This window comes from Trachinotus anak, unplaced genomic scaffold (genome assembly GCF_046630095.1).
Source record: "Trachinotus anak isolate AG129_WGS33_773 ecotype Australia unplaced genomic scaffold, CSIRO_AGI_Tana_v1 ptg000021l, whole genome shotgun sequence".
NCBI classification, from domain to species: Eukaryota; Metazoa; Chordata; class Actinopteri; order Carangiformes; family Carangidae; genus Trachinotus; species Trachinotus anak.
The window spans coordinates 5,919,599-5,935,516 of record NW_027273872.1 but is presented as its reverse complement, the minus strand read 5'-3'; the positions used below and the strand labels follow the sequence as shown (position 1 = coordinate 5,935,516).

General features: G+C 39.5%; 1 protein-coding gene across 2 annotated transcripts in view; it reads right to left on the bottom strand.

The window, feature by feature from the left end:
* Positions 1-9,290, bottom strand: part of fgfrl1a (fibroblast growth factor receptor like 1a) — a 68,712-nt gene extending 59,422 nt beyond the window's left edge. The window contains exons 1-2 of one of the 2 annotated variants that reach the window (XM_071457424.1): positions 9,009-9,290; positions 7,375-7,478 (exon numbers count right to left, since the gene is read on the bottom strand). In XM_071457424.1, the coding sequence (XP_071313525.1) occupies positions 7,375-7,435 (61 nt within the window). In that variant the 5' untranslated portion in view covers positions 7,436-7,478; positions 9,009-9,290. Of the gene's footprint in view, positions 1-7,374; positions 7,479-7,729; positions 7,752-9,008 lie in introns of those variants that run through there. The other variant, XM_071457425.1, reaches the window with a different exon arrangement.
* Positions 9,291-15,918: the final 6,628 nt, after the last annotated feature.

The window sequence follows — 15,918 nt, the reverse complement described above, 5'->3', positions numbered from 1 at the left end:
CACCATTAGCAATGTCTAAGCAAACATTGACTTTATCTAAATGTGGGCTAATAGCCTTTAACATTAACAGGGCCTGTAAAACAACAGAGGCTGCAAAAGTGGGGTGTGGGGGCCAGCCCTTAAGGTCGCCAGTCAGTTCTCTGCAAATGGGCTCATGTCAGTGCTGGTTAAATTTTACAGAGCACAAATTACAAACAATGATTATGTCATGTTGTGTTTTTAAATAATTTTTAACAAAAGGAGGCTGAAAATCCTGGAGAGTAAAACATTTCTCAGTCACAACAGTCACTCCAGACTGTCCTAAAGGGCATTAATACATGTGCTCTTCTGTCTACAAACATTTCTTCTAAACTTCCAGTGAAACTTACAATAGAAGGAAAAAAAAGTCACTTTTTTGAAAGTGATAAATTACACTTTGTGGCATTTGGACTTTTCTGGCAGCCACAACTCTTCTTGTCCAAATAGCCAGTAAGACAACATTTGGCCCTGACATTAGGATTTAACAAGAGGAACTAAGAGAGTCATTTATGCTCTTTGAAGCTACCCTTTGTCTGCTAATCACCACATAATCAGCAAACACACATGAATTCAAATTTCCGATCACCACCAGAAATTAAAGATAAATAAACTTTAGGGGGTCACCTAAAAGGCTTCATAAATTTTGGAATAAGACTAAAATTACTAAATCGGTCATCCACACTGTCTTCTTTTTAACAGACAGAGAAAATGTACTAAAGAAATATTGTGAATATTTGATTTTACTTCCATGCTTTAGCAAAGTTACTTTTCTGTGGAAAATGTAAAAATGATGATGAGGATTCACCTGGTAATGTTAGCCTCAATCCAGATCCAAGGCTGGCAGCCAGATGCCCACCACCACCTCCACCACTGTCAGGTCATATAGTGGTTATCAGCATGTCAAATGGTATTTACGACAGTTAGCTGTGACTTAGGACGCAATGCATGTTTAAACAACAGGAGCAGTGTGGAGGAGATTTATTGATGTGAATCTATGAGTGTGTCTGTTTACAATGAGGCATCTGTTTGAAGCATCTGTCTGTGGTATGCAGTTGTTTACTCTATGAGGAATCAAGATGCTCTCCTCCTCCTGCATCTCCCTCCTCTACTCTTCACGTGGAGAGACAGGCAGATGCCAACCACCACAACCAAAATGTGTTACTACAATTGCCAGTGTAGTAACATGGTTAATCAATGCTTACTTTCCTTTAGAAAACTGTTTGTGTGGGACAGCAATACAGCTGTAGTTTAAAAATAAAATTGACACGTTGAATCAAAAATAAACCCTTTTTTTAATTTAATTGGTCATTTATTGGTAGAAAGCACTATTTGCTACCATCACCAGGCCAGCGCTTTCCACACTGACATCTTCTAATGACTTGTATCATCGGACCAACAGTGTAAAAACCCAAGTTATTCAATTTACAAAGTTACATGAAGTAGAGAAAAGTAACAAATTCTCAAACAATTCAAATAAACCAGAAAATGTTAGCTGCCATTAAGTGGTGCACTTCAAGTCAAGGCTAGAGCTGCAACTATTAGTTGACTAATTGATGAAAATCAATCTGTAACAATTTGTTTAATAAATCATTTTAGAAACAGTTCAAGCAAAAATGGCACAAAAAACCCTGGTTCCTTCTTCTCAAATGTGAATATTTTCTAATTTTCCTTGTTTACTATGACAGCAAACTGAATATCTTTGGACTTTGGACTGGTGGTTAAACAAAGCTAGATTGTTGAAAACATCACCATGGATATTTTATAAACCAAATGATTAATCAATTTATCAACAGAATAAACAGTAAATAAAGAAAATGATGGTCAGATGTAGTCCAACTCTTATCTGTTTGTTTGCTATTTAGCCATCCTTTACTTTTTGAAAAAGTTTCAAGCTCTGCTGTTTATCTGTTGCCCTGTTCACCAAACCACAGTTCTCGCCTACACATAATTGTTAGCATTAGCATGCTAATTACATTCCCCAGTAATGAGTGTATGGGACAGGGGGTTGTTAAGTTATTATTGGCTGTGTGTGTGTCTGTGTACACATGTTAAGTCATATTTATGGGTAGTGTCTTCTAGTTGTATACATTTCCAGCATCTGTGCTGGCGGTTGTTTACACCCTGCACTGTCTCTCTGTTTTTGTCTGCAGTGACGACGTTGCCTTCTCCTCCATGTGCTTCTCTCTTTTGGCAGCTTCAGTGCAAGGAAGATGTATTTTTAATGTTTGTGGCTCTTTACACTTAGCACAACAACAAATGAACCCTCTCATCTCTGTGTCTGTTCCTCTTCCTTCCTCCGAATAATGGGTGGTCTATAGAGCACAATCACCCGGAAAACATTCAACTGTTTAGACAGAACAGTGCATCAGGAAACCGTGTACACAACCCACACTCATCATCTCATCTCTGGTATATCCTTTCTTTTCTCAATCTACTTCCAGTGATCGTGGATAGACAAGAGGCAGACAAGAGAGATGTGAACATGCTGGAGGTCATTTCAACACACACTGCAGATCACAGATCACAGAACAAACAGTTCTGTGATCTGTGACTTTAATAATCAAATTATTACCATCCTCTCCGCCCTGCTCCAGCTGTTTTACCAGTTAACACAGCTGGCTTATGTAAATATCATCTGACATGCTGACATAACCATCAGACATACACGTGGCATTTCACATCACATGCACAATTATGTGTGTGTGTGTGTGTGTGTGTGTGTGTGTGTGTGTGTGTGTGTGTGTGTGTGTGTGTGTGTGTGTGTACTTGTACTTGCTACATAGTAAGGACCAAAAAAAGTATTTTACTAACAGAGTGAGGACATTTTGGGAAAGTGAGGACATTTTGGCCGGTCCTCACTTTTTGAGACACCTTAAAATCACATTTTGAGGGTTAAGACTTGGTTTTAGAGTTATGGTTAGAATCAGGTTTAGGTTAAGGTTAGGGTCAGGGTTAGGGTTAGGCGCTCAGTTGTGATGGTTAGGGTAAGGGGCTAGGGAATGTATTATGTCAATGAGTGTCCTCACAAAGATAGAAGTACAAGCATGTGTGTGTGTGTGTGTGTGTGTGTGTGTGTGTCTAGGGATGCACAAACACAGCCATGCAAATCCAAATCCTTTCTTATTATATTGTTCCTCATCTGCACCAAGTCCTTTCTAAAATGGCTTTTGCTGTGAGACTGCTCAATGCTGTTAAAAAAATAGTCAAGAGGGAAGCTGTTACAGTTGCTACAGTTCTGATGGGATATGACCAAATTTTGAAATTCATTATTACAATAGCTGGAAAATGTACTTGCAGCTGCAGTGGAAATGTTTCAATGTAATATTACTTCATCTACATTTGTCACAGGGTAAAAATACACCACCACACGACGATGGACATGCAATGGAAATGCTGTATCTTGGAGCAACAGCTGTTGATTTTAAAGTTAAATAGTTTAACATTTTGCTAAATACGCTAATTCTCTTTCTTGCTGAGATTAAGATGAAAAGAGCGATACCACCCTCATACTGTTATCTTACCTCAGCATAAAGACTGGAAACAGGGAAACAGCTACAGTACACTGGGTCACTGATTAACACATGCTTACTGAAAAAATACTAGAAAACTATAAAACTCATAAATCTACCCCATCAACAGTGTAAAAAGAATGAAATTCTATGCACTTGAACCTAACTCTGTCCAGAGCAGCAGGTAGCCCAGAATGCACTGGCCAACTACAAGTCTTTGACCCCAATATTCAGGCTCAGTGCTGTTCAACCAAGAGGGGAGACTGCTAATCTCTCAGCTGCTCAGTCTCATGCTCAACCACACACACACACACACACACACACACACAGCCCAGGCGCCAGCACAAACAGTGTGGTTGTGTAAGCCTCTGGAGTGCAGTTTATATGACATCTGCTGTAATAAAGACATAAATGTTGCATCTTTAACTTGTGTCTGTATCTCTGGACTTATCTCTGTGTGTCTGTCTGTGCCCTGTTCTTCTGAATGGCTTCCCCTTTTACTTTCATCTGCATCTGTATCTTTACCTCTTCCACTCCCTCTGTCCTGTTTCTCTCCCTACATCTCCTTATTTTTCTCTTCATCTCTGTGCGATGCAGCCGTGCAGCCATTCCAACGTCCCTGCTTCCAATCGGCACTAACAGTGGAAAACAGACTTCAGTGCCATCTGATGCTCAGGTCCAAGGACACCCAGGGAAAAGGAAGTTCCAGCAACAATCATATAAACTGTCTGGCCTTTCTTTGTGTCTATTAATTCATGTGCTGTGCTGCTGCCATTTCATTGAAACAAGCCATACTGTACTTGCTGTGTTGTGTAGCTATGCTGTACTCTGCAGTCATTTTAGAGCACTTATGAAGGTACATAACTTCCTGGATTTCAACAATAGCTCCCTTACATTTACTATGACTGAATGTTTTGTGGAAAAGGGAATGCCCAGACAGACCATGCCACAGAAAAGTTCATTTTTCAATGTTAAATGTCCTAGTGTGTCTGATGATATTTAACTTTTTATTGTTCATTGTTTCCGCAGTTGCCCTGAGCAACACACCTCCGATGCACATATTCAAGTGGGACATCTCAGTAATAATGACGTCACAAATGAAAAGAGCAGTGGAGAATGCAACAAAGCGGCCAGTGAGAGGAAGTGTCTTTACAATCATTCCTATGAAATCTGTCAACCGCTTTATACAATTTTGAACTTACAGACTGTAAATTGTTATCACGAGTTTGTCTTACTTTTCATTACCCATTAACAGTAATATACCAAAGAGATATGAATTATTTTATGTAGCAATATTGCTGGAACTAGTTGACTGATTGCAGTGAGCGATGCAGTGTCTGGTTGACGAAATAAATATTCTGCCACAGTTTTATATTTATCAAATTATCTTAAGTTTTTCCTTTCTGTGCAGTTACACTTGACCCACACCCTGCTGAAGGACTGAGACAGTTATCCAGGTTGTCCCACCTTCCTCGAGGCCATTTTCTGCAGATCTTTAGTGTAAAGAGTTTGAGTTGTGCTCTTTTCTTGGTCCCTCTGATATTTATGGCATTTAGGGGATTATGTATTTCAGCTATAGTGGGCTGCTGCAGATTTGTTGTTTGTTCATCAACATATATTATTCAGGTGCCACTGAACAAAGCCCTTACTACTTGTATAGTAAAGCTGCTCAGTGGCCAAAGGTTGAGCGCTATGGATCACTATACTTTTCCTCTGAATTAGCAAAAGCTTTTCTGACAAATAACAATGCAATTTGTGTCTTTTATGTGCAACTTTTAAGAAATAGCTTTAACATTTACACAATGCGAAGTTATAAGCTGCAATTGTTCAGTGAAAGTTGTTGAGGATGTTATCTCTGCCTGAGAAGACAATCTCAGGGGAAATCAAGTAACTGGCAATAACAGACTAGGAAGCAAGTTGGGCTGTTGCAGCTGAGAAGTGATTTATTTTGCTTGATCTTGGCACCTCTGACTTGCATAGTTTTATGTGAGAAATGCTGGTTTTATGTAAAAATGTACATGTAATTGTTGCTGCAAGTTCCTGGTGAAAAAACAAAAAACAAACAAAAAAAAACATCTGCTGAAAATTGCACTTTCTGGTATTCTAATCGTAGATTTTTCAGATAATTCATCTGTTCAATATTAAATTGTAACCAAAGAATGCTAAAGATGAGAAACAGACAGAACAGATGACAGGCTGCATTACTCAAAACCACAAGTTCATGGTATGAACCTCAGACAGGACCACCTAAACCAAGCATCCCTCTCTTAACACACATACACGCAGACACACCGCACTGTAGAGATGTCTTCCAGCTGCCTCTTCATGGTCAAACCATGTAATTCCAAAATAAATATAAAAACATACCAAAACCCAGGTTGCTATCTACTGTCTATGTTTGACCGCTGTTAAAAATGAAGGCTTTCTATTGCTGCTCTAAATTACTTACCTCAAGCAAATGTAGAAACAAACATTAGCACTTCAGTTTCTAATAGGTACATAAAGGCTTTTTGTTCCCTCTGTCCTTCATGCTCTCCTGCCCTTTTCCTCACATCCCCTTCCTTAATATGTTTCCTTTCCTTGCCCATTTCTCCCTTTTCTTCCTTACTCCTTCTCCTAAGTTCCCTTTTTCCTTTCCCAACTTTACTTCTTTCTCTTTTGTCATCCATTATTACAACAGGTTTCCAGGATCCCTTGGCACCTATTTCTCTCCTTCACCTTTCTTTCTTTCTTTCTCCTCTATTCTCCCTTCCTCCCTTACCCCCACCTTCTGTCTCTCCCCGCTGCCTGCCCTGGTTCCATTGACAGACTGCAGGCAGTGAGGGGGAGGAAATGCTGTGGCATTGCACAGCAAACATCCCTAATAGGCTAATCTAATCTCATCGCTTTGCGGTCTATGACCCTGTGTTTACTTTCAGCCCTGTGTCTGCACGCTGGCTCGGCCTCGCCTCGCTGAATGCAGCTTTGTTCCCGCTGAAAACTCATCATCGGTGTGATCTTGGGAATGGGCGCCAACTCTGTGACCGTCTGCCCATAATGCCTGCAGGCTGGAGATCATTCTCATCTATGTACAGCTTCTGTAGCTGTTGTTGTTTGATTTTATTATGTTTATCAGGTAGCGTGTCGAGCGCTGAGGGTACTGCTATGTACATGACCTTAATCACTGAGTTCCTTGTGGGGATGTTGAAGTTATTTGAGTATTTTGAGTTGGAATAATACATTTTACTCTTCAACCAACATGGTAGCACATTCGCAAAATAACCAGGAGGTAAAAAACACGAGTATGAAACTCCCAAGGCCACCTGACAGTAACTGAATAATGAGCCAGTCAAAGTTCACCGACTATCTCAAGGGCAAAAACATTCATTATGTGAAGTTCAACCAAGGACGAGTGTCTGCAGATATCAAAAAATCTGAGCAAATGTACCCATGCCGGATAACAAAGAGGCACAAAGCTTTTCAAAGTCCACAATTAAAGTGGTTCCAGAGAAAAAGTGACAGAAAAGACAAAGAAGAGGAGGGGGTACATCCCGCAACTACTATTGTCCTCCAATCCCGATTTTTGCTTTAATAACACTGCTGTCTCTTCAGTCACAGACAGTCACAGCAATCAAAGGACCATGTTTCATAACCACAGGATTAAAAAAAAACTCCTGTGGTTGGAACAGTAATGTGACAGCAACATAGCAAGGATCCAACAACAGAAGATTTCACTACAATAAATTACTCCATGTCAAATGAATCTCTGAAAGACTTTTCAGCTGCAGTGATTTACTGTATGCCATTGCCTCACTGACGGTACAAATGACCATAGTGCTCTGTTGATATCAGTGCTTCTGTTACTCACCCCTGGCAGCAGTGGACATCAGGATCATCTCCAGAAACAGACAGACCCAGAAAAGCTCCATTTTGGTTTAATTTTCAGGAAGAAGGATGCTCTGCCTCTTTGATCTGACAGAAAATTAAAAGAAAAAAAAACACGAAGTTGCTTATAAAGTGAGAGATCCTTATTTACGCTCATAGCTGGTGAATATGTAAAAACCTGCCTTGAATTTAAAGCAGAGATGACATAATAACACATGTGCCTCTCAAGATGAGTGCGTTTAGTGTGTTTAACTACTTTTTGGAGGATCTTCAGAAAAAAAAAACAATCAGCTTGAACTTTCAAAAGTGAGAGGATATGCTGAAGGTGAAGCACTCACTTCCAAAATGTTTAATGTTTATCTCTTGTCTTAGGTCGACTGTGTCTGCAATTTTCTTGATCTGCAGAAGTCCACGGGAGTCAGAGCAAACTATCACTGCGTGGACACCACCATAAATCTGTCCTATTGAACAGCAGCAGAGATTTCCTTTAAATCAAACAGTTTTCCTTACAGATTTATCCCGTCCACCTGTCCATATGTCTCTCCTTACAGCGGTTTTAATCTTTCCGCCACATAAATTCTTCCCTGAACCTTATGAGGTCTTATTTCAGTACTTCACATGCTGTATCTTTGATCAGGTTCCGTCAACCTCAGCGTCTCAGTTCACCAGAAACTGCTACACACTTTAAAGTTCAGGATAATTGATCTGTGACAATCCTGAGGAGATTTTCAACCTACACAGACAGGTTTAGCCACAGTTTAACTGCATTTAAGTAGTTTACTGATGTTCCTAGGATAACAATAAATAGCTATTATTCCATAATTTCATACAAAGCAGTTGAAAGTGGCTGAATATTAAAAAGTAAGAAGCCTTAAAGCGGAGTAAAGCCTGCAACCTCTGACTGTTTGCAGTAGGATGATCTCAGACTACAGGTCTAATCTGTTCAAACACAACACTTGTTTAAAATCAATACTTAGCAATTAATGAAACAAACTTGAATGCAATTGTCATAAAGCCTGTTTTCATCCATCCAGTAAGACACGTTACCCTTCCCTTAATAATCCACCTTGTGCATGTGTTGTCTGCAGTTGTGACCACTTCATAAATCTAAACCTTGTGAGCACTGGAAGGTTACAACGCTTCTCCTTAAGTAGCAGCTTCTGTGGATTAGTAGCTACCAGTGAAGATTATAGGAACATGACACAAGTTTGAGTCCAAAGCAAACTTCAATACGCTCTCATAGTAAATTAAAACTCAGCAGCTGAAAAACAAATGGAATACAAATACAAGTTCATTGAAGACTCTCTACACAGCGCAACAGACGCGTTGAGATCTTGGGGTTAGACCATGTAAATATTCTCCTGACATTGGCTAATTAATAAGGTCGACTTGCAGGAAAATTCCCAGCAGTTTCGAGATGTCTCCAGTCTGTTCCCCGCTGGTTACCTGCACACGTATTCCCTTCCTTCCCAATGACTTGAATGATTTCAACAACTTAATTCCTCATTCAAATTAACAAGAATTTACCGATGTGAAGAGACGCGTCTGTCACAGACAGAGCAACTGGAAGCAGCCTGAATAACTCTGACAAAGTACACAAAGCTGGTCAAAACTTACCGAGAGTATGTGAAGAAAAAAAAAAAAAAATTAAGATATATAGGCTGAAGTCAAACACGTGAAAAGTGAAACTGCAGGCTGTAGTATTTCTGAGTGACAGTCCACCGGGGAGAGCAGCCACAGCAGCGGGAGAAGGAAGGGAGAGGGAAATAAAAACTGCATCTACATTTCTCGCCTGTGTATGTCACTCTGCAGCCAAATTAAAAAGCAAAGCTGAACACCATATCCACATCGCCTCCAGCAGCGGCTCGGCGTCCAGACTTCAGCCGCAGGCGAGAAAACAAACTGCGGCGACGGACTGTCCCAGCGCCGAACTTTCGGCCAATCAGAGGGCAGGCCAATCAGAGAGCGGACCAATCAGTGGGCAGGAACATGCTGGACAAATTTGGAGCGGTTTAGGGTGGTGAGGAGGGGGACATGAACCCAGATCCACTTAAATCATTTGTCAGGAACAGAAATGCCCCCCCCCCCCCCCCTCCACGGCACCTTGAGAGGAACCAGAGGAGTCTGTGAAAAAGTTAGGTTGGTTATTATTATTATTAAATAATAATTATTATTGTTTTAGTAGTAGCAGCAGCAGTAATAGTAGTAGTATAGGAACAGATTGTTATAGGAATACACTGTTTTTCAAGATTTTCTATTCTATTCTAATCATGAAGCCTCATGCATATATGGTCAGTTTGCTCCAAGTCATACTGTGAACCGAGTCTGCCACCTCATGGCACTTCAACGTTATTACACCGATATGCCTTTAAAACATTGTTCTCACACACCTCTGCAGTTCATTTGGCTGCTGGAGATGTGCTGCTGCACTGACAAGTATCTAGATAGACTAATAGGCTACATAAATAAAAAATAGTTGTTCATGTATGATTCACACGGGAGTTACAGTTTCCTCTCTCTCTCTCAACCAAAAACAAAGAAAAATAAAAAAACTGCCATGACAACAGGCCTTGTTTCCAGACATTTAGATTTGTCAGAAAAAAGAAAAAAACAAAAAAAAAAAAACAGACGCAAAGGTGTCAGGTGTTACTGATAACATTAACAATGACTGTTCTGTTCAATTGTCCCAGTAGGCCATGGCAGTGAGTCAGCACGCACAATACCTGGGCCATGAAACTGAAAGCAGCTAAATAGAATTTAGTCATCTTTAATTTTATTATTCACGTCTTTTCTTTTCCTACTGTAAGATGTCTGTCCAAAGGGCCCGTCACAGATCTTTACTGTTAAAGCTTCCCGGCCCCTTTGAGCGCTGCTCTTCTCATCAGAGCTTCAGACTGTTCAGACACTTTCTTGTCAACTGCACAAGAAATATCTTAAATTATATTTTGATATTTAAGAATTATTTGGTGGTCTCATGTGTACCAGCAACAGTCTGTTCAGATAAGAAACCATATCCAAGCTTATTAGTGTACTCTATTCTGCATGGTACAGCTGCAGTGCCATCTCCTGGTAATGAGAGGAACTGCAGACCAGTGTCACCATCATGCAGTGTAATTCTGTTAACAACAGTGCCTTAAAGCTTCACTAATCTATATTTTATAAATTGACTAATATCATGAATCAGAATCAGTGTGGCTGATGTTAAGGGATGTGTCATGAACTCACAGTGAATTATCACCCACCTCTGCAGATCTGATCAATCAGAAAGTTGTGCTTTCCAGCTTTTCCAGCTGCTTCCCAGTGAAATGGGTCAGTTTTTATATTTTTCTAGTCTGGTCAAGCATTAATGAACTAAATGACTGACTGATTGGGGAAGGAAGGCCAAAGTCAAACATACTGTGTTGTGCAAAATGATTCAGAAGACTCAGCTGTCTCAGTTGTCCTATAAATGAAACAACTTTATGCATGTCCCTATGTTATTCTATGGGAATTATAAAATTATTATAATATTATGATACAAAGAAAACATTTTATCGACCTTCAAACTAGTTAAACCCACTGGACACTCAGGGAACAAGCTCAAGTACTTTCTAAAAATAAAAAAAATATATTTGGAGTGTTTTAAAGTTTGTGTTAGATATGTTGAAGACCACAAGTAGCTAATCATGCAACAGATTTGGCCCAGAGGTCTCAGCCGTCTCCGTTTTATCATTTGATGAGTAAAGACAGAAGAACATGATGTTACATTTACAAAATCAAGAGTATTGATCAAAGAGCGGTGGAAGAATTTATTATGTGTGATGTGTCCAGCTTTGTAAAAACATGTTTAAACAATGATGGCCAAGGTTTAAACATGAATCAAAGACAACTAATGCTTCAGGAACAAATAAAAGATTTCAATTCCAACATGTGTTTAGACTCAAGAAAATCTCTGGTTTGTCTGAATGGGACTGAAGGACCCTTTAGGACATGTTGAACTTTGGTCATTTAATACAGCGATCTCACATTGATGATTTGGCTAAACTGTGAAATACAACAGAGTATTGTCGATGGCTGTGTTCCAGTTCTATGGCCTTAACCACTCTGTTTTATTTCAGTGTCAGGAGAAGGCAGGCCAAACTCTCCAGAGTTTCAGAGAGTGTCTGAGCAGCTGGGAAAAAGGCTATCTGCAGATTTCTGAAGTGCAAATCTGAGACTCTTGAAGACTTTTTAATGCAACCTGGAAATAAATGTGAGACCAATTCAAAAACCAAAGAAAAGAAACAAATGGGCAAGCGCTGAAACTATTAATAAGGTCAGTGAGGAACAACAGAGCAAAAGGGCAAAAAGTGCAATGTGGTTTTATAAAAGCAAAAACGGTGAGAAATTACAGCTTCAAAAAGGTCAGTGAGTGGGCAGCAGTGAAAGATGTGGTGTGATTGTATGCTTTTATGTCTGTCTGTTAAATATGAAGCTACAGCCAGCAGACTGTTAGTTTAGTTTAGCACAAAGGCTGAAAACAGAGGGAAAAAGCATTTCTGGCTCCGCCCGAAGGTAAGTGAGAAAGAGAGCTATTAATGCTTGTGTTACTGTTGTTACAAATCCTCAAACTCACTTCAGCTACATTTTTCACAAGACAAGCTGAAATAATCAAAATGATAACAGCTGAATTTAGCTGCTTCAGCGTTCGGGTGCTGGTGTTGTGTCTGCTGGGTCACTGCCACGCTGTCACTGATTACAGGGACACTTTAGCAGACCAGAGCTACCATCGTTACAACTGTTAGTAGCACCTGAGCTTTTCCCGCTCTGACAAGTCAATACGTCTGAGATTACTGACCAAACGGTTTTCAGCAAAATTATATTTATGCTTTCTTACAATTTAGTTCTGTATTTTCTCCACTAGATGGTAGCAGAGGATTAAGGGAACATAACATGCGCAAATACACACATGCACACTCACACACACACACACACACACACACACACACACACACACACACACACACACACACACAGTCTTTTATGATTTAAGTACAGCTTTAGTTGTAAAAATGTGTTTTTCTTCTGAAATCATCATGACAGATGGTGGGAATATGGTTGAATATGCTCCATTGAAATCCATGCACTGTGACAGGCAGTAGGCTGGAACTATTTCTGGTAAAGACTATTCTCTTTCTTTCTCTTGCTCTCTTTTTCTGAGTATGTGTGTGTGTGTGTGTGTGTGTGTGTGAGGGATAGAGAGAGAGGGAGAGAAAATGTGTCTTTTCTTAGACACATCAGTAGTGTAATCACAACCCTGTCTTTTAGGAATTACATTTATATACAATTTATATCCAATATAACTAATTTTCACCGATCAAATATGTTTTAAAGGAAACATAATGCTAGCAATAATCTATTCCATGGCTCTGTAACATTAATTACTACAGAGTGCCCCTCTCACAACTGTTGGTGAATGTATCATTGTCTGATGAGTGGCAAACCCCTGCTCTCAGTTATCTTCACTATAACATTTACCTCTGCCTCACTTGCTGCTGTTTGCTGCCTAAAAGACACTGATCACCAGAAACCAGAAATCCATTTGTTTTCTCTGGCTAAGAGAGGTTGTCAGGCGGCAGTGACTGTGGCTGCCAGTTCTGAGAGAGTGATCATAACTCAGCTTGTGCAGAACACCACCTGTCATTGGCAGATTACTTATATTGCAATACCTCATAACTATCACAGCAAACTTTCATGCGGAAGATGAACCTGTCATTTTTGCCTTTATCATTTGGCCGTTATGGATTCTTCTTTCTGAATCAGTAAGGGATTTATGTTTGAACTATAAAATTATTTCAGGATAGACTATCCCTTAATTTTCCACATTTTATCTTCAGTAACTATGTAAATGTTATTATACTGTTATGCCGTTACGTGCTCAAATATTTATGATTATGATTTAGCAATTTTTATATTTTAAATAAGCAAATGGGGGAAAAAAAATACATTTAAAATTGTCAAAATGCGACAGGTATGTTGTTTAATATGAGCAATACCACAAGCAAAACACAATCTATGAGAGTACTGAATGTGAGCTTCTTAGTATTTCAGTCTATGGGTCAGTGAGTGAAAATAGCCATCCAGTTCAGTTAAAGCAACAGTTAGGACATGGTTGTTTTCATTATTAGGTTTTACTGGGCTACAGCCAGTGCAATAGGGCGTTTATGTTCTGCAGGCACAGCAAAATGTCACATTCAATCTGTACACTTTGTTTTCAAAAGGTCATAATTAGCTAGCAGTTTTGAAACAATTATGGCCAAAGTGCACCAATTTCCCTCAGAAGCAAAACATAGAATTACTCATGGAGAGTGAAGCTGAGCGGCGTGTATGTGTGAAACATTTGTGGTTTGGTGTTATTCCATTCCTACTTCTTTGTCCAGTATCAAATCCTTTGTCTCTGTATCAACTACAACACTTGAACGTAACAAGGATCTTGTTATCAAAGTTGACTGAGGGTGAACGCTGTTAGATTTAAGCAACTTACCACTTTTACATGTAGGAGCAGCCGAGAATAATTACAATTTATTAGTCAGGTTGGAGAAGGTTTGGTGATAGGAGGGCACACATGCATACACACGAGGGAAATTAAAAAGCAGCTGCAGAGAAACAGGAAAATGCAATTTAGCATCACCATACCTGCCCCAATTTGCCTGCAATTCAAAGATTTGAAAAAGGCAATCTTCTGAGTACCCAGGTTTGCTGGAGGCAAGAACTGTTTTCCGATCTGATAGTAATTTTCTGCACAATGATTAGAAAACACAAAACCTGTCGAACATTACTCTGGAACATTTCTTTAAAGCAACACTTCAGGTAACTTTTTTCATGTAAGAAATCAACAACATTATAACAGTGCTTAAGAACAGATATAGTGTTTGAACTGAAGCCAGTCTCTAAATTTGTACAATAAATGTTTCATTTTTACTTTGCTGCCATAAAGAGGTCAAATGAGTGATTATGTTGCTGTTGCTAAGGTGGTCAGACCAGTTGCTATGCGGCAACCTCAGCTGTTGTAGGGAATGGCTCTGGTTAAAGTTTAAAAGAAGGGAAGGAAAGAGGGCGATGTAGCCACAAGGCTTTTGGCTTTTTTTTGTGCACTTGTGTGTATGTGTGTGTATTTCTGTGTATGCATGTATTGGTGTCTTGAGCATTTGTGTATGTATCTATTGTGTGTGCCTTTGCCTCCCTTGGGGTAAATGTGTCTATATGCTAAAGCATGTATAGATTTGTGTGTATATAGTGTGCAGCAGTTTTTTGTGTGTGCATAAACTGTTAGCAGTTTCTGCATATATACATGTAATGTATGTGTGTGTTCATTTGTGCGTGGGCGTGTGTGTGTGTGCACTTGCATACCGATCTAACTTTGGACCTCCCTGTGATTACACACAGTGGACTGGAGAGCTAACGGGGACATTTTGGAGGTTCACTGCTGGTCACACTTTAAATCATGTTACAATTATGTTGAAAAAAATGTAATTAATTTAATTGAACTTTATCCAAGAATGGGCCGACAGGTGTGTGAGTAGGAGAGTTCATCCTCAGCACTGCCTCTGCAGGCTGGAGGAGGGACTTTAATGACCCACTCGCACTCTTACAAAGTGTAAATTGCTTACAGCCCTGGGCAGGCTCTGCTTTATCACTTTCTTAAATTATATTTCAAATATATATATAAATATAAATGTAAATGGCCAACTTAAGAGAAAGTTGTTACTAGTTTCCAGCTTCACACTATATTAAAATGCAGAAGGCAGGAGAGCAACAATATTATTAATAAAATGTGTGAGGATAATGATCATTTATTTTCATTTAAATTAATCACTTAAAACACAAGTTTGAAAAAAAAGGCACAGTATGTGCTGCCACACATGTTTCAAGCAGTCCTTGGGCAAAAGTATTCATAGTAGCACATAAGCTATTCAGTCTGACAATTGACCCTTATTTCCAGGAGCTTTTGAATATTTCCTTTGGATCTTGGACTTCAAAATTCAATATCAAACTCAAGACCTCCAAAACCCAAAGTAGTCTTCTTCCTCCCTCTGCTATTTTAACAAGAGACACTTGAGCCCTAATCCTTTGAGATTTTCACTGTTTCCTTTGGACTTTGGACTTCAAAATGAAATGCACCTCATAGGGATCAAACTGTCAACCCTAAAGGTGCAAAACTGTCCTGAAGTCCCTGGGCTATGTCTCCAGCAGGGTTTTTTTCTGTTTCTGTTTCTTGGTTTCGTGGAATGGTCCAGTTACAGTGCCTTTCCACTTGGCCATCATGATTGGCCAAGGGTGGTCCCAACTTTTCAGCTGGACAGCACCAAAAGAAAAGCATCAGAAGCACTAAGAGAAAAAGTGAACAGTCCTTAACTAAATACCTCAACTTGTTACAGGACTGCTCGGAAGTTCTGAGGTTTGATTTTTATGAGTCTCTATGAATTCTCAAGTGAAATAAGACTCCAAACCTCTAAGTAATAGAGCTCATAATTTTCTGATGAAATGGCTCAGGCTTTTAGAGGGCTGT